Here is a 21870-nt window from a genome sequence, read left to right as displayed (position 1 = left end):
CAACAGCATTCGGTGCTTCCTAGTGTGCAGAGGGGGTGCAGGCTGGCTGTGTGCTGGGAGAACGCACTGCTAAATCTGATGGACCAAAGGCTAAAGGGATAACCCCGTGATAATGCAGATTGTGGAGCTTGGTGACCTCTGTTGTGTGCAGCATCACTGCTGTGCCTTCAGCAGGATGGGGCCCAGCGCGGTGCTGTGAGCAGGGCTTGGCATGGCCCGCACTGTGCTGGTGGCTGCAGGGCTCCCAGAAGGAATTCTAGGGGAGTTCTGGGCCTGCCGTGGGTCCGTGGCACTGAGCTGTGTGTAACATGGGAGCTGCTCAGCTGCTGGTGTGGATGTGAAGTGCTGCTGTCATTGCTGCTTTCAACTTTGTTTCCTGTTTGATTGTTCTCTTAATCAAAAGAAAATGAACTCCAATTAAGGTATCTTATAAAGTGTGGTTCGTGGCAATTAGGACTGCTGTGTGCCTTTGAACAGCAGGGCTTGCTTGGCACAGGACGAGTCAGGGAAAGGGGTGGATGGGGCTCCCAGGTACACAGAGAGCACAGCCTGATGGATGCAGATCAGTGCTCCACCACGTGAGCTGGTCATGTTGGGGTGGAGCAGGCGGTGGCACAGGCACTGCATGGTGCTGGAGAATGCAGAGGTGTGCCTGGCTGCACTCACGTGGCACGTTGCTGCATGCCCACAGCTTGTGGCACCATAGGGAGGGCCATAGGGGCCTTCTGAACCCCCCTGCTACATGGCCAACTCCTAATTAATAATAAATGGGTGTGTTGAGAATGTTTAGCTATAAAGCTCTGGTTGTGAATGATCAGCAGGATGAAGACAAGATGCTCCACTCAGGTTCTAGTCAATGCAGCTTCCTTCAGCAGCAGAAATGTGCTGAAATGCTGAAGCTTGAAAGGGAGAGCCTTCACCTGCTGTGAGTGCTTGGTGTAAACAGGTGTTGGGATCTCTGAGAGCTGCCAGCAGCTGCTCCACTGATGCATTTTGTACTAAATACACCCCTCCTTTCCCTGCAAGAAGAAAGGTGAGCCCTGGTCGGGAGGGGCCCAACGGGGCTGGGGGAGATCTGGGGACTGCGGCCCCCCAGGGCTGCTCCTGCTGCCCCACAGCCCCGTCTGCTCCTGCAGGGAGCTCTGCTGCAGAGCGGGGCCTGAGCCCAAAGCCTGCAGGAACTGGCGATAGAGGCTGAAAGCAAAAGGGGATGAAATCTTAATTGGATCTCCACCGCCCTGCAGAGAAACGCGTTTGGATTAAAACGAAACGGAGCTTTGTACTCTCAGGGTTTCAGAGCCGGAACGGGAGAGGAATTATTCACAATTCCTATTAGAGAGAGAGGAGAGCTTTTCCAGTGAACTTGTCCTTGTGAATTTCATCTTGTCAGAAATGGTGGGGAGCTGCGGGACGGCACACTGGGACAGCGCTGACCGCAGTGCACAGCCCGGAGCGCGGCGGTCCGCTCAGTCCCGTGGCCCCGCTCGCTCCGTTCCTCGTCCTGCGCTCCTGTTCCCGCTCGCCGGAGCTCTGCAGAACTTGCCACACATCTCGGTATTTTCTCTTTGTGAACTTCTATCAATATTTAACGCAGCAGTGTCGGTTTTGCTGTAAGATGAGAGGAGCTACGAGAAGCCTGAATTATACATGGTGCGACGGGGAGGCTGGGGAGCTTTCAGTGAGCCGAGCGCGGCGCCGCGGCCATGGAGGAGCTCCAGCAGAACCCCGGGCAGCGGCCCCGCAAAGTGCGCTTCCGAATCTCGTCGGCGTGCAGCGGCCGCGTGCTGAAGCAGGTCTACGAGGACGGGCAGGCGTTGGAGCCGCCGGCCGTGGAGCAATCCCGGCGGCTGCGGCACAGCTTTGAGCCCGGGGTGCCGCCCGACGGCCCCGCGCCGGGACCCCCGCAGAGCAGCGGCTGCGGGGGGGATGGGAGCGGCCCCGGCTGCCCCCCCGCCGGCAGCGGGCTCTATGGGGTGAGTGGTGCCGGCCTCGGCCCTGGGACGTGCGGGGCGGGTGGAGATGTGGGCCCAGGGACCGCAGGTGGGGGCTTCGTTCTGGTGTAGCCAGCTTTGTTAGCGGTGTTCTAAATGTGCGCCCGTACAGCCCTGTCCCATCAGCACAGCAGCATCTGCTCTGTGCTCCATCCTTGGTCCTCACCACATTGATTTGCATCTGTCTGTTCTGCAGTGTGAGATGAAACATTTCCCTGTATCCCAGTATCTGTACGGAATAACCCCGACGCATCCAAACGTAAGGTGGATATTATCTCAATTAGCTGCATTTCAAACATTAGAGCTGCATGACTTGTGCTGGCAGAAGGGCTGTGCCCATGACATTGTGTCTCGGAGCAAGCCCCCTGCTAATTAGTGGTGCTAAATCATGCCTCAGGTTTGCTTTAGGAGCCCTGACTTGCTGATACTTGGATTGTACCAAGGTAATACCCTGGGCATCTGGTTTAACCGAAAATATCAAACCACTGTGAATCTCTCCTGCCCCAGACAGAGCGCTGATGTGATCCTATCTATGCCGTTAATTGGTTCTGCATTCCTGGGTAACGCTCATCTCCATCCTCCAGGCTCCCTAACCGTTGGTACTTGCAGTAACCTCGCTGCCCAGCACCGGTCCTGCTCTGTGTCAGTGTGCACTGGGTGCAGGGACACAGCTGTGCAGATACGGGCACTCCATGCCTGGTGCTGTGGGCAGGGCGGGTGCTCACAGCCCCTGTGGTTCTGTTCTGGGGCAGTGATGCCCAGCTGCCAGCACGGCCTTTTGTTAGCAGAGCTCCTCTTCTTGCCGTGGATACTTACACAGGGCGAAATATGAAGAGTAGGTAAAGCAATAGGATGTGGTAACTGCCATGTGATACCTGGGAAAGGTGAGGGAAAGAAAGATCGGGAAAGCAAAGTGATGCTTTCAAATGTCTGTGACTGGAACAAAGCTGGTTTTAAAACCATTAGAAAAGAATATAAATGCAAGGGTCCCCATGGATGGCTGTTTAGGCTGGCTGTTAGGAACACAGCTTAGCACTGGGTAACAAGATTGTTTCACCCCATTGTTTCACCCCATCTGACCACTTGGTCAGCATTAGCAAATTACGAAGAGAAGTTTTCATTTAGGTCTGGAAACCCCACCAAATGCTGCCTAATAGGTAACCATCATCTGAACAGCTACTTCCAGGCCAAGCTCTGGACATCCCCTCCAAACTGCTCAGCCTTCAAAGAGATGTGGCTCAGTCCCCAGTGCGGGGGCTTTTTGGCATATGCCGGCTCTGCTGCTCTGAGCATTGTGCATTTTTCATTTCTTCTGGGTTGAAATGAGAATTTCCATCCTGGGAAGCTTTCCCCATCCAAAATGTGTTTGCAGAGCATATATTATACAGGTGGGAAACTGATAAGATCCTCTTGCAGGCTTCCCCAGTTATTGACTTTGGTCAGATCATCATCTACACCAACAACCTGAAAATCATCCGTGCGCCGATGGACCAGAGAGAGCTCATGAGAAGGATCATCCAGACAGAGGGGGTGAGCGACTGGGCCTTTGTGTACAGGGAGAGGAGAGAAAGAATTGGTGCTGGGCATAAAAAGGATGTGGAAAAGAAGGCTGTCTGCAGCCAGTACATGCAGGTAAGAGAAAACAGGAAGTGTTTTTGTTTCCTGGTTCTGGTCAAACCATTCAGTGCTCCCGTCCATCCCCATCTCTGTCAGTATCTGTCACTTCAGCTGAATTTGGGTTAGGAGCATCGCTTTGTTCCTCTCACTTGGATGTGACTGAGCAGCACAGCCAGCACCCTCAGCTGTTGTTCTGCCTCCAGTGCCCTCGTGCCTCCTGCTTGGTTCTCCTTTGGAGGTCACTGACATTCAGCAGTGTGGTGGAGCTCCGTCCTCCATCACTGAGAGCAGACTGAGTTTCTGCAGCCTGACGAGGCCAAACACAGCTGCTGTGTGGCTGAGACTTCCCCAGGCTAAAATTTTAATATCAGCTGAAACGAGATTGTGCCTTCCACTTATTTTCTCACGGGTTAGACTTTGTTGGTCAGAACCCCAATTAATCCGACCACAATTTGATCCCACAAGACAAATGCTGTCATGCAGGGTAAATACAAAGCACTGCAGCTTTGCCAGCCCCAAACCACCCTGCTGTGTGCAGTGCAGGGTGCTGGGATGCTCTGCTTGGAGCCTCGCTCAGGGCTCGCTCACAGGAGGACCCTGCAGAAGCTGAAAGCAGCCCAGGTATTTACTGATCTTCACGTCTGATGCTGAGTAACAGCATTTTTCATGACCTTTCTGTTGCAGGAAAGAGGTGCTGAGCGCACTTGCTCCCAGTGTAAAGGATCAGGCTGTGCTCCTTGCTCGCTGTGCCATGGCAGCAAGTTTTCGATGCTGGCAAACAGATTCAAGGAGTCCTACAGGGCTCTGCGCTGCCCAGCCTGCAACGAGAGCGGCGTGCAGCCCTGCCAGGTCTGCGCTGCGTGACGGAGCTGCGCTGCACCCGGGGCTGCGGGAAGCTTTGCGTTATTTCACCTCGAGCAGCTCTGCTCTCATGGGGACTTTTTAAAGATGGGAGCAGTACGATTCGGGAGATCGCCATAAATACGAACGCAGCGCCTCTGCTCCATGCTGTTCCTCTTGTCTGTTGCACACATTTGCTCAATCGGAGCCCCGTCCTGCAAATGCACAGCCACGTGATGTGATCTGCACGTGGGGGCTGAGACCTGCAGGACTGCACCTGGCACCGGGAGCCCAGCGTGGGCAGTGCCTGCAGCACTGCTATGGAAGCAGCAGGCAGCAGCATGGGCACAGCTGGGTGTGGGTCTGTGCCACGGCAGCACAGAGTGGTGCCTCCCCTGGGCTTTAATTTGCCAAGCACGTTAACATCAGACCATCTTCTGTAATTACCTCTGAACTCGTGGTGTCACGAACTTTTCCTGAAGATTTTGCTGATTCTTACGTCTGTTTTAATGGACACAACGATTGTTTTAAGGTTTGGCTTATGGGGGAAACTGAAAACTTTTCCCAAATCAGGAGCCATAGAAACTTACAGTAATTTATTATTCAACTAGAAACAAATAAGCTTTTAGCCTGCTTAGGAGGAAGTGCTGAACTGAAATTCCCCTCTCCACTGCTCAGCACTTTTTCTGGATCGGGCTGGCAGCGAGCAGGACTCCAGTTGCCCAATATTAATCCCATGATGTAATCTGCAGAAGGTAAACTCTAATTAGTTAAGGTGGAGCAGTGATGCTGAGCTCTTTGCAGGCTGCCCCTGGTGGTGCAGAATGCGCGGGATTCGGGAGCTGGAAGCAAATGGGGGAAACACGCTGTGTGTTTTTTTTTCTCCCCGAAGCCTTAAATCATGGCGCCGCATATTCATGAGCAAAGCCGAGGCTGCGTTCACTTGCGCCGTACCGGTGAGACCGAGGAGCTCAGCGCTGCCCACCTGCGCCGCGCTGAGGCTGCAGGCCCGGCTCGCTGCCAGCTTTCTGTTTGCTGATGGCTGCGAGGTTTCTCCAAGCTGTTTCAATGGTTGGAAGCCCTCTCAGCCCTCGGACTTCCACTGATGAGCCGCTGGATTTTCTGAGCGGGGACGAATGATTTAATTTTCAAACAAAGCGCACAAAAATGCAGCTGATGCTCGTTCCGCTCCATTTATCGCGTTGGGATCTGCAGTGTGAATAACCGCAGCCCTTCGGCTCTTGGTGAGGGCAGAGGAATCCTCGCGGCTCCGAGAGCGACCGGGGCGCTCAGCCCCGCAGCGGCCGTTTGATCCCTGCGGGCCGGCATCAAAGCTCTGCGGTGAGAACAAAGCAGCGGGCGGAGCTGCTGCCTGATCCTTCAATGTCTACGGCAGAGCTGATGCAAGCACTCGTCGCTGAGGTCACCGCTGCCTGCTCGGTGATTGCGCTGCTCTCGGCAGCCGTACGGCCGGGCTGTGGGTGGCACATAAAGGCGGTGATGTGGGGCTGCTGGTCGGACGCCGAGCCCAACTCCTCGCTAAGGGTCCCTGCGGCGCCGTTGCGGCCCCTGACGGGAACCGGGATGTCCTCTGTGTGAAACCCCAACCCGGGCAAAATCCGAATTTCCTCATGGGCTGAAATGCCAGAACTTTGGTACATGTGCTTAGTCTGGAATCTTTTATCGATCGTCTGTTTCTCTTAATCATTTACAGCTGCTCTTTTATTTCCCTACAACAGGGCTGTGGCAAAGATACATTTAAGGTTTTCTTTCTCTCTCTCTTTCTCTCTCTTTCCAAAAAAAAAAAAAGTAAACTCCATGGCCTTTGTCCTGCTGTGGCAGTCCTGGGCCGTGGCTCCCCGCTCGGGCCTCGCACCCGCTTACAGCCCGGCTTACACTGCCACGCTATGGCTGCCTGTGGATGTGCTCTGAAACAGAGCTGGAAACCTTTGAGCCAACTTGGGAGGGACGGCAGGGGCTGCCCTTTGCCGAGTCTCCTGGCTGCTCGGCAGCTGGAGGTCGGGGAGAAGCAGGGCTGCTTTATTTCATTGTGGAACACATGAGCCGGCATAGAAACGCAAACAGAAATCGTATTCAGTGTTAAAGTTCTATAGGACCGAAGAAGGGCAGTTGGAGGTGAGTAGTGAGGCTAATTATGACAGCCAGAGGCGCAGAGCAGAAAGGTTAAAATAATCCTCATTTCCATGTGCCAGCAAAGTGCATCACTTGCTTTTAAGCAGGAGCTCTGCATGACTGAAGAGAGGATTGCCACAGTTGCTCAGAACGCCACAGTTAAAGCTGATTGCAGCTCTCCTGCTCTTGTTCTTCCTGCCGGGGTTCTGTGGGTGGAAGCATGGAGTGCTGCAGGGAGGCACAGCTGTTCTCAGAGCACAAAGTCACACAGGCAGTTCGTGGGGCTGCGTCCATCCCCTCCTGCCCACTCGCACCCCTCGCACTGCCTGCACCGCAGCGTTTGTGCCTCTGCTGCTGGAGTATTGTTTTAAATTCCCATTTATTCCCAACCACCACCTCTGCAGCACAGTCACAACATGAAGGAACCTGGAGAGGTTGAGCTGATTTTGCAGTGTCACCACTTCATTTCCTTGGAGTTGAAAAAGAAAGAACTGGCATATTTATGCATTTAAACGCTATTACATTTTGCAAGTCTTTGAAGCTGTCAGTTTGATTTATGTGGGCTCCATTTGATTTTGCTGTAAAACCAGCCCTTCTCTGCTTCGAAATATTTCATTTTTATACAAATCATTACGTGTAACCTGCAGTGATTTCTTTCTGCTGCTGAACAGAGCGCTGCTGTAAAAGGCCTGCTATTTCCCCCAAGTAACTTCTAAGAAACATCGCTGCGGATGAAAACTGCTGCTTCTGATAAATGATGGCACACATTCCCATTAGGAGAGGCATGAGGGGTCTTAATTCCCTGGATTCAGCATAATGAGTAATGGAATCAATTCTGTTTGTTGTTTCTTGTGGAAAGCAATCGATACATGTGCAGGAAGAGCGAATGAGAACAGAAATTACCGATTTTAATTGTCTGTTTTTGCTGGTGGAGGATGGGATGCAGCGGAACGTGGCTGTGCTCGGGCACCGCGGGGCGGTCCGGTGCGGGGCTCTGCCCTGAGCGGCCACTTCTGGTGCTGGAGCACAGGGGAGGTGTGTGAGAGCCTGGAGCTGTGGCACTTGGGGACATGGTTAGTGTGTGTGCTGGGGGTGGGTTGGGGTCGTGCTTGGTGATCCGAGGGGTCTTTTCTAGCCTTAGTGGTTCTGCAATTCTGTGTGGCGCTCTGCATCCGTGCAGTGGGCTCAAAAAACTCTTGAAAAAAATGTCATTTCTGTGGTACCGATGGCTTAAAGACGGTCGCTCTGTGGTGCAGTGTCGAGAATTTGTTTGGGGACCTCTCGCAATGATGGGGTCAGATGTAAGCGCGCCGATCTACAGCCGCCCTCCATGGAGCTGCTCAGCAGCGAATGGGCCGGGCAGCCCTCTGCGGGGAGCCGAGCCGAGCCGAGCCGAGCTCCGCAGCTCCGGCATCCCGAGGGGGAACGAACGTCGGCGGGACTCAGGCGGCGCTGCCCGCCCGGGGCCGCCAGGGGGCGGCGTTCATCCGCAGCGGCCGCCGCCATCACCGCGCCCGGAGCGAAGCGGAGCGAAGCCGGACGGGACGGAACGAAACGGAACGGAGCGGCCCAGTGCTGCGGGCAGAGCCGGGGGAGCGCGGATGGCTGCGAGCCCACGTTAAGCACGGCAGGAGCTGCTCGGCTCTGTGCGAGCCCAAGCTTTAGGAGCCCGAGCTCGGCCACACGACGCGAGGAGCCGGGAAAGGAGCAGCGGTCCGGTGTGACAGCGATGGCAGCGGGCACCACGTCGGGGCCGTGCCGTGCCGTGCCGTGCCGTGCTCCCTGCGGGGTTCTGGCGCTGCCGGGGGCGCCCGGCCGTCACTCTGCTCGCAGGCTCGTAATATCGTTTATTTCTCTGTGCTGTGCGGGAAATTGAGTCTATTTCTGTTTAAATACTTGGGTAATAGAGCCTGCTATTTAGCGGAAGATTTATGTCGATGGCTCTTTGTTTCACGCGATTGGGCATCACTGTGTGTACGTTGCGCTGCTAATGAAGCTGTGCGGCTGCTGCCATTTCAGAGCAGAACGACGAGGAGAAGCCTCCAGCCTGCGAGCAACGGGAAGGGAGAGCCTTGTGCTGTTAAAGCCGACCTGTGATCTGCAGCAATAGAAGGCAGGAGAGCTGGGCATGGAACAGCCTGTGCTGGAGCCGAACGTCAGCGCAGAAGCCAAAGTTTTGCTGTGTTGGAATTTTAGAGCTCCCATAAATGCACTTTGTCACTGCATTACCCAGATTGATTTGGTCTTAAATGCAACTTCTCTTCCTTTTCTAAAGCTTCGTATTATTTAACGTTGGTCATTATTTGGTGCTCAGTATTTCTTCAATCTGGCATTTTTATTGTCATAGGCAATACAGTAACCTTTAAGAACTGAGTTCAATACATTCTCATATGCTTTAAATTTTATATTTCATTATTGATGAGTGTTGATTGCTTTCCACAGAAGGAGTAAGGTCCTTGCAGCCCCATCCCCTCAGCAGCAGGGCTATTCCCTGTTCCTGCATGACAGACTGTGATGTTTGCGCTGTGCATTTCTCTCCTGGTAAGGCAGTCCCATGGATAAGCATCTGCATGGGAACTGCTGAGTCCTGGCCTGAACCACTGATGGAGCACCTGGGAAAGGACCCAGTCAGGTCAGTCACCAACACAGCTGCAGCAATTTACCTGTGTGACAGGGAGGGATGGAGCCTGGCTGCTCCTCTCTTAGACCTCATTTAAGGGCTGGCTGCCAGCAAGGAAGGATCTCTGGTTGGAGATCCCTCTTTGGTGGAGCTTTCCCCTGTGAGTCTGGAATCTTCTGATATGGGTAAGCAATTTTTTTCACTTATAGCACCTTTCTTGCACGGTGAAATCATTATGTTTCTGGTGAAAGTCCATTTGCCATCATGCTGGTCTGTCCAATTGCTACAGCATCTTTTGGCTGCAGAAACAGTGGAAGTGTTGCTATTTCCCAGTCACACTGATGGGAAATAAATCTGCTGGGGTTGGAAGTGGTCACATGAGGCCCGGTGATACTGTGTGGGTTGTGTTTCAGTTGCTGAGTTTGCAAGAGATATTTGGCATGTAAAGTAGTATGACTCTGTAGGGTACGTGTTAAGCAGTTATGGCACTGTGGAGATCAAATGCCATATGACTATCCCTGAAAATAATTCTCTTCTTTCAAATACTGGGCCAGTGATGAGATTCTTATTGGCAGTGGAATAAGAACTTGCCTCCCATTCAACCCAAGTGCTTGTGGGTGCTCCTTGTCATACATCTGGGGGTATCTTCTGTCTTACAGCTTAGCAGGGCCCTTCATTCTGGGGCTGCGCTCTTTGTGAGCAAGTCAGTGAGAGTGCTCTGAGATTACAGAGAGCAGGGCATCAGTGCTGCCGTGGCAGCTCTATTGAAGGCAGAAAAGCACTCATCCTGGAGAACACTTTTCTGTTCTCTGCTCTGTGAAGATGCTTCGTATCGCTGATGTGATGTATTTGAGTTCTGAAAGCTGAGCTCCATAAAGTTTTCATCTCTCAGACCCAGCAGAGTGCCGCTCCAGAACATGCTTTTATCCCTGACAAGTCCTTAACCCAGGCTGCCTGCCAGCTGGCCTCGTGTTCTGCACAGTCCTGAGGTTTCTGTTCTTCATCTGGGTCATTAAATATTAAAAGACAAAGTGGTTCTAAAAGCTGGCCATTTTTTGGAGATGCAAAATAACTGTAATTTGTCTCCTAATAGATAGCTTTGTTCTTGTCGCCGGTCCAATTCAGCACAGAAATAAGTGCGTAATAAATGAGACGGGACAGCACTGTAAATCTGATCGCAGTGTGTTTGCCCAGGGATGGGCTGGGGAACACGGATGGGGCTGTGGGCAGCCATGAGGGAAAGCTTCAGTGAGTGCTGCTGCCCTGCCTGCCCACCGCCCCCGAGCAGCAGAGGACAAGGCTGCATTCAAAGCAATAAAAATCTGTTGCCAGCATTCCTGCTCGCACGCCTGCTGTGCCTGTGAGGTTTTCCGATGTCTCCATTTTTATTTAAAAGATGCTAATATCTGCTTCTTTAACACTTGTAATGTACTTTCATCATCAGATTTGTCCATGGGGATTATTTGCTGGAGGGAAGTTGTGACATGCTGTAATTCCTGAAATCCTGAGAAAGATGATCATTTGGAGAAGTTCAGGTAAGTCATAAAGCTTAATACCTGACTGTGGTTGATCTCATTTTGTGAAATTTTACATCTCTTACAAAAAGCCACTCTGCAGTGGAGCTCAGAGGGAATTAAAATAGTTCTCACTGGGCCTTTAGCATGCTGTGAGCTGTGTGTGGCATCCTGAGTCCCTGCACAGGAGGTGAGAGGAGCCCTTACAGGCTGTAGGAAATGTGGGAACCCAGGGCACGATCCCTTGGTGTTCACTCCTGTGTATCCTCCAGTGGCTGCCCGTCCTTCACCATTTGTGAGAAGAGGAAACTTGGCTTTGTATGCAGCAGAGAAGCAGGGCAATGCAAACTTGCTACCTATCTCAGACGGACACAGCACACATTCCTGAATGAGAATGTCCCTCTTCAAGGAGAGCTTGGAAAACCCAAACTGGCTAGGGTCCGAGTGCCTGCTGTGCTCCCCCTCCCTGGGCAGTGTTGTCTGTTGCCTTTTGAGAGCTTGAGATGAGTAATGATTTCCTTTGCTTTGTCTTGACTGCATGTAAAGCAGTGCTGGTTGCTGTCCCATAGCTTTCTGCTGCTGCCTTCAAGCTCTGTGTTAGGCTCTCTGGCCAGAGCACAAGGAATGGCTGGAAATTAATTTTCCATGTGCTGTTGTGCAGTCATAGAAGTCTGTCCTGCTGCTCCAGCACAGCCAGGGCATCTGCTGTGCTCTCATACCCACCAGCAGATGCTTGGCCAGCAGTTAAAACTACCAGCTGGCTCCTGCTTACCGGCCATTGACAGGGAGCATTCCCACTCCCAAACAGTTTTCTTTCTCTGATGTTTGGCCTGCTGGGCCTCAGAGATGTGAACTGCCATGGGACTTTGCTTGGGAGTAAGGCATCGGTATTTGTGCAGAGAGGAGCACAGAAATGTCTTCATGCAGGTTTCTGGCAGGGTTAAAGTGGAATTCCTAATTCCTGCAGCAGTGGAATAAGCAGGTATGTGATATGAGACTGTCTTTAAAAATGATTTGTTTCTTGCTGATGTCAACCCCATTATTTCTTACTGTGCTCTGGTGTCTTGTAATTAGTTGCCAATTCTGCCTTGTGCTGTTCCCTGGGAAGTGTGGCACTGCTGTCCAGCAGGGCCCATGTGGCTGCTACAAGAATGGTTGATAAATCTGACAAAGTTCAAGTCCTTCTTTCTCAGGTGTTTTTAGAAGTCAGTAGTGGGACTTTGCTGTTCGAGGGTATGCTCCTCCTGGTTTATGAGCCATTTTGGTTTGGATTGCTGGAACCCCCCGCCATGCAGCCCTGCAGAGCAAGAGCCCAGCCAGCATTTGCTCTGGGGGGGGATGTTTCCTCCCATCAGCTTTGGATGCTGGTGCTGCTGGTGCAGAGTTGTGCCCCGCTCCTCCAGCAGCCCACAGCTGCTTCTGGCTGCCCTGGTCTGGGGCTGTCCTTGATGTTTGCCATGCTGCTTCCCCCAGCCTGTGCAGCTGAGAGGGGATTTGAGGTGCACTGATTGGAAACAGGTTGGCTTCAGCTGCGTGGATGCCTGTGGTGATGTTCATGTCTGAATAGAGGCAGGAATTATGTAAAAGGCATAATATCAACATGCTTGCACTGGAGAGAAATAAGAGAACTCGCCATGAGGAGACTCGAGTGATCTGATTAGTGGGGAAATTGTTCGTGGTGCCCCTGAAGAGAGAACAGCGCCACGAAAGAGATGAGAACTGAGTACAGAGGGACACCTCCTGTGCACGGAGCTGCTTGGTTTCTCTCCCATGAAGTGCTGCCAGCAGAGTTCAGCAGCAGCTCTGTGCAGCTCTTCAGGGCACTGTGAGTTGAGGAGAGCAAGAAGTCCCAAACCATGCAGTGTGTCTGAGCCAACAGCTTCAGCCTCCTGCAGGGCAGCTCGTGCATCAGGTCACACGGTGCTGCGAGGGCTGAGGCCGTGCCCTGTGTGAGCACTGCAGGAAGTGTGCAGCTTGAGCAGAACGTGGAGCGGGCTGTGAATCCTCGTGCTGCTGGTTGTGAGCTGGGGGGGACCTCCACTGAGGAAGATATTTCTCAGCTGTCACAGCTTTGGTTAATTTCACTGTTCTCCCTTCTGGGCGCTGCTGGCGCACGCTGGTTCCTGCAGGACAGCAGCTCTGCTCAGGCACTGCATGGCTGTCCTGTGCTCCAGCTGGGTGCTACTGCTGCTTTCATTTCGAAACCTCCCCTGACAACACCTGAACGATACTGCTAGACTTCTTATACTAAAGGCACTTTAATTAAACTCCCATCACAAAAACAATTAGGCCAAATTTGCTGTACTTAACTGGTCAATAATTTAGTAGTTGGATCTCATTAATAGACTTCTCTTTGTGAGTGTTGTGAGGATGCAGTGCTGCCAGCTGTGTGCCCAGGAATCAATCAGAGATCAATACCTTCCTCTTTTTTTTTTTTCCTCCTAGAATGGTGAAACAGCAAAATTAATAAGTAATGCTGACCAGTATAGCCGGGTTTGGTGCTGGACATTCACTGCTGACATCCATCCTGCAGCCACGGAGACTTCAAGGCAATGATTTTCTACAGGAGAGTTTACAATGAAGATTTTCTGAGCACAGAATTTGGTGTTCTGTTCATGTTTTGTAGGGTAACCTCACAGAAGGGCAGTTCTGCTCAGGTTTGCTGTGTGCTGGGAGCTTTTCCTCAGTTCATCATAGAAGACATGAAGAGGGTAGGTTCATCCATTCCTTGAAATTCTTCCTGGAATGACACTGTGAATGTTTTCAAACCATCCCATTGTCCGGTCTTAAAATAAATTTGGTATTTTTAGTCTGGGTTCCTTCTCTCTTCTGACCGCTGAAAGAATATTTGACCTTTTCTCTTCTCTACAGAGAACACGCGGAACAAAAGTGGGTTTAGTTTTATTATGGTAATAGCTTTGTTTCAACTACCTTTTAAAGCATGGTGTGTGTGTGTCTGTATCAATTCCTGTAATTTATTCTTATTCCTGATTTCCCCCGGGCATCGGAACAGTTTTTCTTTCTAATGTCTCATTGCACGAGCTGATACTGTGATAATAATCTGCAGCTTTATAGCATCTTTGCACTGAAATAGTCACAAATAGCCCACGTGAGTTATATCCCATCGCTTTTCTCCAGCAGTGCTGGCTGGTTTTGGCAGCCCAGTGCATTTCCAATGGCTGCAGCCCATCTCGTGCAGCAGTTCTGTGCACCTCAGCAGCTCTGTCTCTCAGTGGGGTCGTGGGTTGGATGGGCGCCGTCTGCAGCAGCGCCGTGGGGCGCACAGGGCTCGGAGGCCTTTGGTTTGTGGCTGCGGTGCACAGCCAGCCTGGCAGCAGCAGCAGTGCCTCCTGCAGTTTGCGGTGCCACTGGGATGTGCAGAGTCCTGCAGCTGTGACCTGGGGGGGCTGGGGCTCATCGTGTGCCTCAACTTTAAAAATACAAAAAAATTGTGGCTGCTGTCAGAATGAGCGAGAGAAATCTCTCTGTTGCTGTGTAGATGAGGGTTTTTTGCCTCCCCCTCGGCTCTCGTCTTGTTTCTGATGAGTGAAGGCATCTCTCTGTGCCTGCTTCACACAGCAGTTTCACAGCTGGGTTCACAAAACCCGTGTGTGTGCAGAACTGTAACAAACCCACGCTTCCCATTGGTTGTTGTCTTAGTTCTTTAATGGAGAAATTTGTTTGTCAGGTGTACTTGAAGTCCACAGTCCAGGTGTGACTCTAATTATTTCTGAGCACTGAGTGGTGAATTCTTGTAAAGGTTTTCTTCTACTTATTTACTTTCATTTTAATGTGTCCTTTGCAGCGTTCTGCCTTCTCTCCTGCTGGCACGAGAGCTGTGCCCCAAGAGCCGTAGGTGGGAATGGAGTTCAAACCACAGCATGACCGTTCATTCGTCTGCTTATTCTTGAAAGCTGTATGATCTTCTTGCTTTAAATAAAAAAAAAAGTCATCAAGAAAGCGAAAGTGAGCATCTCTGCTACTGTAAGCAATGACAGCACGTAACAGAACCTGTCTTGCAGGCTGCAGGCAGCACACAGCGAGCAGATGGAGAAACTCGACCACGGAGTCGCTCAGTGCTGTGTTAGAAATCCATTAAAAATGTTGGCTGTGTTTGCAGAGCTCTGGAAAAGAAAAATGCAGATGAGCTGTGTGCCTGGAATACATGCACAGGCTTTAGTTTTACCCCTGAAGTTGCTCTCCCTGTAAGCAACAGCTGTGTGTATGCATTTCATTTCTTTTAAGCTGTTAGATGGGGTCTCTGTAGCGGCCTGGCCACAGCTTATTTCAGAGACACATTTTGCCCACAAGTAATAAATGGCAATGCAAACAGGTATTATGTAGAGGTACAAAAGCAGTTTCGTGTGAGTGACGGAGCTTGGTGAGGATTCTCCTCACTTCCACTGTGCCTGCCTGACTTCTTCCAGCACCTGGTTTGCATCCTTCCTAATGGTGCAATCGGACAGCCCTTGCTTCTCTTGCACCTGCCCTGGCTGGCTGGAAGAAGTAAGGCTGCTGCTTGCAGAGCCCAGACTCACGCTCATGTCCCAGCAGCAGCACTGCTGTGTCCTGCAGGAGGTGAGGGGCTGAGGGGATGGAGCAGACAGAGCAGCAGGAGACAGCGCTGGGAGCTTCAGATGGATGAGTGAGTGCGGCTGAGCTCATGTACTGCGATGCTAAATACTGAATGTTGTGGGATGAGAGGGACAGGTGAACTGCTCGTGGAACTGTTCTTGGACGTTAAAGACAACGATCTTTCTAGTCACTTTTTGTTACTGGCATCAAATCTATTCTCTGGCAGCTCTATTTCTTTAAATGCATAACAGCCCCGCAGTGCCCCATCTCACACGGACCTGTCCCTGCCTTCCGAAGTCGCAATGATCTCTGCTGGCGTTAAGCACTGCAAGGGCAAAGCCGGAGCGATTGTAAGGCTGCATGATAAAGGAGCGATTCTAGCAGAGCATCTTTGTTACGTAGATGTGCGGTTTATCCGTTGTCTCTGAAATGTTGCAGTATTTCAGTCATTTTCACTTCTTGGTTTCTTTTTTAGATTCCTTTCCCTTGACTTGAATGTATATGGGGTGGAAAGTAAAGGAAGGCTGTAATGTGGTGTTTGCTAAATGGAGCTGAGCTCCAATCTCAGTGTTTAACTGAGAAATGTTTTGTCACGGTTCCAGAGGGGTGGAAGCTGTGCGCTCTCTGCGGAGGCAGCAGGGCAGGATGTGCTGTGCCTGCAGCTTCCCTGCCTGTGTGCTGCCAGTGGGAACGCAGGTCATCAAACTCAAACACTGTGCTTCTACGTGTCTCTTAACCTCTTATTTAAACCTTACAGGGTTCGTGCAGCTGTGTGGTGCCCGACAGATGCCGTGTGCTCTGTCCTGTCAGCTGGGCTCTGGCGTGCACTGAATGCAATCCCAGCAGGTCTGCAGTGGAGGAAGCTCCCAGCGCTGCCCAGCAGTGTGCGGGATGCTCGGGGCAGGGCAGCTCATGGCACAAGGCACAGCACCTCTGGGATGGAGCAGCTTTTAAGCTGAAGCCACAGAGGTTCGGTGTGTAATAAGTAGGCAAAGTTTGCTCTGCATTTCGAGTGCATCATTGTGCTCTAAGTAGTGCAGATTTGGCTCCTTTAACCGTGATCTCCTGGGGCTGAGCTTTAAGTGTTTGAACTTTAGTTGAAAGGAATATATTGATTAGGCTTTGATTTAGTCATTGCTTGCTGGAAAGATACCGGGTAACAACTCCTATCTGCCCATTTGGATTTTTAGTCATTACATGGATTCCCCTCTCCTTCCCCTTTTCTTCCTCAACACTTTTCTGCCTAAAAGTCTGCAGTGCTTTGTGAAGAAATAAAAGAAAAAGCAGCTGTCACACTGTGAACATAATTGATTCAATAAACAACATTTTCAAGTCCCCTGGGGTGAACCTCAGCGTCCTCGCTTATGTCAATTAGTGCTTTATTCTGCTAAGTGTGGCACCTCTCCTTGAGATGGATGGGCCGAGGCAGTCAGCTCGTTGTCTTCGAGGAGAAGCTGTGAGAGATGGACTGGTTGCTGTAGATAGAAAATACCCCGTTCATTTGTTATGGACATGTGAAAGGAAGCTTTCCTGACCTATTTGTTAAAGCTAATTGCCTTTTTTCTTGGTTTTGTGGTTTTCTTTTTTCTCTGAATGGCCCCAGCTGAGACGTTCTTTTTCTTTTGCTGCAGCAGAGAACAGCCCGGGTTAAGTCTTCACCCATCTCAGTTGCAGATAACCTTATGTCTGCAACATCGGAGCAAAGTGGAGCAGCAGAGCTGGCAAAGGGGTGCTATTCAGTGTGCAGAGCGAAGGCGTGGGTGAGGAGGGGTGCTTTAGGTTTTCTTCTACACGGTGACCATGTTTTCTTTCTTCTGCTTGTACAACAAATGCAGAGCTGCTTGTTTTGCACTACTGAAGCTTGCACTTGAATCCAAATCAAAACTGAGGAGAGCCTTGCTGCAAAACACCACATCCAGCCCTGGCACAGAGGAGCACTTAACAAACAAAACAGCAAAGCTTCCCATCCTGAGGGAAGCAGCTCAGTGCATCCAAATGGAGGTGGTGGGAAGCACCTGGGGCTGAACTGCCTTGCACCCCAACAAATCAACAACCCAAATGGTGCCTTACTAACAGTTTATTGTCTCACGGTTCCTTTTCCCCTCGCAGATCCGTTCTTGAGAGGAAACGCTCACCCTGTGGTCCTCTGATGGTGTCTGTGACTTTGTTCAGTATTGTTTTCCTACATTATAGAGTTACTGATGTGTAGAACTTCAATCATTGCAGACCCAACCACTTGCAAAGAATACAAGCGATGGCGTTTCCCTTCTAAGGACGAGTGCATTGAGAAGCAAGGAGCAGGGGCAGAACTGGAACACAGTGTGTGACATAACTGATTTGCTGCGGGATCACAGCACCTTGGAACAGCGTGGGAGCTGCAAAGAGTCCTTTGTCCTCTCTGGTTCCTCTCTGAGAAGTCAGTGGTGTTTGGTGCCATGCAGGCAGCAGGGAACCTGCAGAGAGTAAATATGGGATCAAAAAATGCTTTTTTTCTCCAGGGTGTTACTGTGTACTGTGGGGCTCCTCTTTCTGATGTGGGAGGTACTGAAGCTGTGTGTAAAGTTGCCATTTATCTGTGCTTTTGTTCAGGGTATTAACATGATGGAGAGGCTTTTTCAGGAGCAGCTTGTTGACGGTGCTCCTGTGAGCTGTTGTAAATGCAGCATCCTTCTACAGGTGAGGAAAACTGCTCAGATCTGTGATGCCCGTTGCACGTTGTGCTTTTTGCAGTTGTACAAATAACACAGCTTGTTGTCCTTTAGAAATAGCTCCATAAAAGCGGGATGCTTTCAAGAAAAATAACTGTCTGCTGCAACGTTAAGCTTAATAATATCTCTGAGTTTCTGGGCAGTGCGTCAACTTCTGTGTCCTGTCTTTTGTTCTCTCACTTAATACATCACAGTGTGGTAATCTTAAGAAAGAAGTTGTTTCTATCTGAAGGTTTCCTGCTGGAAAACAACATCTTCAGGGTCTGCCCATAGAGGGAAGGTTTGCTCAGCTCTGAGTACTTTCAGAACAAGAGCAAACGGCTGTCGGTTACCTCCTAATAAACGTTATTATAAGCCTATGTTCTCTGCTTTGCAGGAGAAAAAGAACCTGCATTGTTTCCTGGGAACAGAATATCTTCATTGCCATCGCGACTCCATGGCTGTTATCTGGTCTTCATTGGTACCATTTTACTGAGGGGAGAGAATTCCATGTGTGGAGGTGGGGGGGAAAAAAGAGAAGACTGTAGACTGGAACACTGATTGTGAAATCACAGAGAAAAAATGTAAGCTTGGGAATGGCATCTCCTTGTGAATTTGGTGCACCATCCCTAGGGACCGCGTTCGATCAGTGAACACAGAGCCCTGCTGCACAAACAGCCCTCGCTGCCATGAGGAGCCCCGAGCCTCTCCAGCCCATTGCTGTCTTTCCCGTAGGCACAAGCACAGCCCATGCACTGCTCTGAGATGGACTTCACTGCCCCAAAACAGAGCTCGACCTCAGCAGCGCAGTGGGGCTGTCGCTTCCTGCCTGTGTCAGCACTGCTCGTTATTACAGCCCTGATGGCGGTGTTTGGTTACCGTGCTCCCGCCAGTGTAATTATACCCAACTGTAAAGATGTGCCTCGGTACAAGTTTTAAATTGCGTGCATCTGAATTCTTTCAGGAAATGTTTCTCTTGTTGTGTCTGAGCAGAGGCAGAAGGCTGCAGGGGATCAGCAGGGTGCAGGAGTGCCCAACACAGAGCATCTCCTTTGCGTGTCCTCCTCCTGTGACACGTGTAACACTATGGTATCACTTCAAACCTTTGGTGTGAAGCTCAGAGGAGCACAGACCCGCTCTGGTGCTTCCCTGCAGCTGCTGCACTGCGCTGGGGGTGGGAGAGCTGTGGTGTAAACCATCCCAGTGAGCCAGGAACAGAACTGCCTGGAGTGCTGCATGGTTGGTGTTATCTGACTGCTGTGAGTTTGGAGTCTGAGTGCCAAACGCCAAATATTTATGAAATGTAATGGCCAAGACTAAATACGTTCATTAACATGTTGATTCTTCTTCAGTTACTGCTTTGAACACCCAAAGAAGCCATCAAATGACTTCTATTCCAAATGCTTGTATGATTTTAGGACTAATAGTTTTATTCCTGCGCTGCTCTGGCTTTTGGGATGAGCACAGTAAGCAGTTGTGTTCTCCCTCCAGCCTGGAAGCAGGAGCTGTGTGTGGCCACAGTGACCCACTAGCATCCTGTCTGTCCCCAGGAGTTCCCACCTGTGCCTTCCCTGGGAGCAGTGGCTCCTGAGCCTGGGGTTCCTCCCAGACCTCACTGTGGCCAAATGCTGCACTCACTGAAGCCACGTGCAGGGAATGGTGGGCACAGAGCCGACATGATGAGCTCAGAAGTTGAGAAAATCAGAATTTGATTCCCTTAATTACTGTATTACAGCTGATCTATGAACATTTCCATCAGAAAGTCACCTTCTCTGATACCAGCTCTGATCACTGGAGGATGGGTGCTGTGTGCTGAGTGGCAGCTGGAGTTCAGTTCTCCGTTTACAGAATATTGCTGACCCCGCTGTGTCTGTCCAGTTTCTCACGTGTCGCCTGCTGTATTCTGAGGTTCTGCTGTGCTTGATGAGCCTGGCACAGCTCCTTTCTGAGAACCTCAGGGAGCATTAACTCTGTGGGGGTGGTGAGGTGGTCCCACAGTGCTGTGTTCATCAGCACTCACGTCAGGAGCCCCACGAGCTCTGTGCAGCTGAGCTGAGCAGAGATGGGGCACAAGAACTTGCAGCTCACCAGGGAAGGCAATGGGCTGCCTGACCATGAATGGAACAAGTATGGAAAGAAACAGAAGAAAAATGTTCTGCCTCCATCCTTGCCAGCTGCCTCCTGCCTCTTTCCATGGCCGAGGCCCTGTGTTCAGCCCTGTTTGCTGCAGCCACACACAAGTGCCCACGTACTGCACTGTGGCTGCTGGCTGTGGCCTGTGGGAGGCTGTGTGAGTGCTGCAGAAAGCCACCAAACTTTCCAACCCTTCCATGCTGTGACATATGCACGGCCCGGCGTATCCAGAAAGATGACACATTTTGTTACATGGGGAAATTGAACAGTTGGCGGAGGAAAATAATTTCACTAGGAACAGGTTTCTGCTGTAGATATTTAATTGCAACACTGCCGGTGTCAGAGTTTGATCGGTAGCTTTGATTTGTTTTTAGAAACAAAACCCACGGTGTGTTCCAGCTGCCAGCCCTGGTGCTGTGTGTGGGGCTGAGATGGGACGAGCTGGGGGCCCTGCTGCTGCTATGAGGTGGCTCACAGGTGCAGCCCCACTTCTGCAGGGACCCCTCAGCCCTCCTGCCTGCAGCCCCACAGCTCGGTGCAGCCCGCAGTGCTGTGTCTGTGCTCCCTCCTGAGCTGGCAGCCCTGAGTAAGCCGTTAGTTAAGCTGTGCTGCTCTATCCCTGCTGCTTTAAAACTGCCCGTTCCCAGTTATCAAGCACGTTATTATTTTTTGCTGTTTATTTCTCATTTTGTGATTTCCGTTTCATGTTTGTCTCACTAATGACAGCAATGTTTCCGTAGGAGTGGCAAGATTTAGAGCACTTAGCTGCTTTGCTATCCGCCAGAGCAGCCAGGGGCCCCTGGGAGCTGTGTGTGCAATTCCCTCAGCGCGGGCAGAGCTGGGCCTGGGGATGGGAGCTCAGTGCCAAGAGAGGCTGTGGGGAGCACCCAGCACCCACTGGGGAGCACCAACATCATTTGTGCTCAGTGCCCTTTGGGGTGCGTTCAGCACCTGGCACATCCCCACCAAAGTCATGGTGCCAAACTGTAGGAGAGGTTGGTTGGTTGGTTTGTTTTCCCTATGAACAAGTGCTTGCCTTCCTGCAGCCCTGAAGACCTGGCTTGGCTCGGAGCCAAGAGCAGCAGACACAGGGAAGCAGCACGCAGACAAGAGACCAATTAAGCACAGAACGCTGCAAATCCATCTAGTGCCATTACGCTGTATTTTGCATTAGCTGAGAAAACAAAGTGCCCAAATGAAAATGGACTCTGCAGCCTGGCACCAATCTTCTGTACTCTTTAGAAAACAAGTTTCAGAAGTGCTGAATGCACAGTGGACAAAATTGTCCTCAAAAAAACCAAGTTCCATTATGTTTTAGTATTTAGAAGGAGATAAAAAAGGCGTGCAATTCAGTCCCTGCAAAGAACAAACGATGGCATTTGCTCCCATGGCACGCAGGGAGCACCCGGTGCGAAGGACACTGCCCTGAGAGGAGGACGTGGTTCTGAATGCCACCTTGAAAAGACTCACATGTGGTGCTGCCATGTAAACAGGATGTGCTGTGGACGTTTCTGACATTTGGAGGGACAGCTCTGTAATCACAGGTCACTGGCATCTCTTGGTGGGAAGGGAGAGTGGATGCCCTGGTTTTTGATATCTGTCAGATACCAGGAGTACGAAACACAAATGCGCCCAATGTCAGTTGCTGGTTCTGCCCTGTGCAGAAATTTCAGCTCGCCCTTGGATGCGCGTTCCCCCCACACCAAAGATGTGCAGCAGCACGCTCTGTGCAGCAGGCACGGCTCAGCCCAGCTGTGCAT

General features: G+C 51.1%; 1 protein-coding gene across 8 annotated transcripts; it reads left to right on the top strand.

Moving 5' to 3' along the window:
* Window positions 1-891: 891 nt before the first annotated feature.
* Window positions 892-19647, top strand: GRXCR2 (glutaredoxin and cysteine rich domain containing 2). 8 transcript variants are annotated; one of them, XM_048960762.1, is made up of 8 exons: window positions 892-1973; window positions 3408-3623; window positions 4293-9213; window positions 10646-10736; window positions 13161-13426; window positions 14521-17752; window positions 17880-17966; window positions 18375-19647. In XM_048960762.1, the coding sequence occupies exons 1-3, from the start codon at window positions 1704-1706 to the stop codon at window positions 4470-4472; spliced, it is 666 nt and encodes a 221-aa protein (XP_048816719.1). In that variant the 5' UTR covers window positions 892-1703; the 3' UTR covers window positions 4473-9213; window positions 10646-10736; window positions 13161-13426; window positions 14521-17752; window positions 17880-17966; window positions 18375-19647. The 8 variants fall into 8 exon arrangements, with proteins under 8 accessions (XP_048816719.1, XP_048816722.1, XP_048816716.1 ...); XM_048960765.1 differs by lacking the exon at window positions 14521-17752; XM_048960759.1 differs by having other exon boundaries at window positions 14521-17966.
* The last annotated feature ends 2223 nt before the right edge of the window (window positions 19648-21870 follow it).

This window comes from Lagopus muta, chromosome 14 (assembly GCF_023343835.1).
Source record: "Lagopus muta isolate bLagMut1 chromosome 14, bLagMut1 primary, whole genome shotgun sequence".
Lineage (NCBI taxonomy): Eukaryota > Metazoa > Chordata > Aves > Galliformes > Phasianidae > Lagopus > Lagopus muta.
This window is presented reverse-complemented; position numbering and strand designations above follow the sequence as displayed.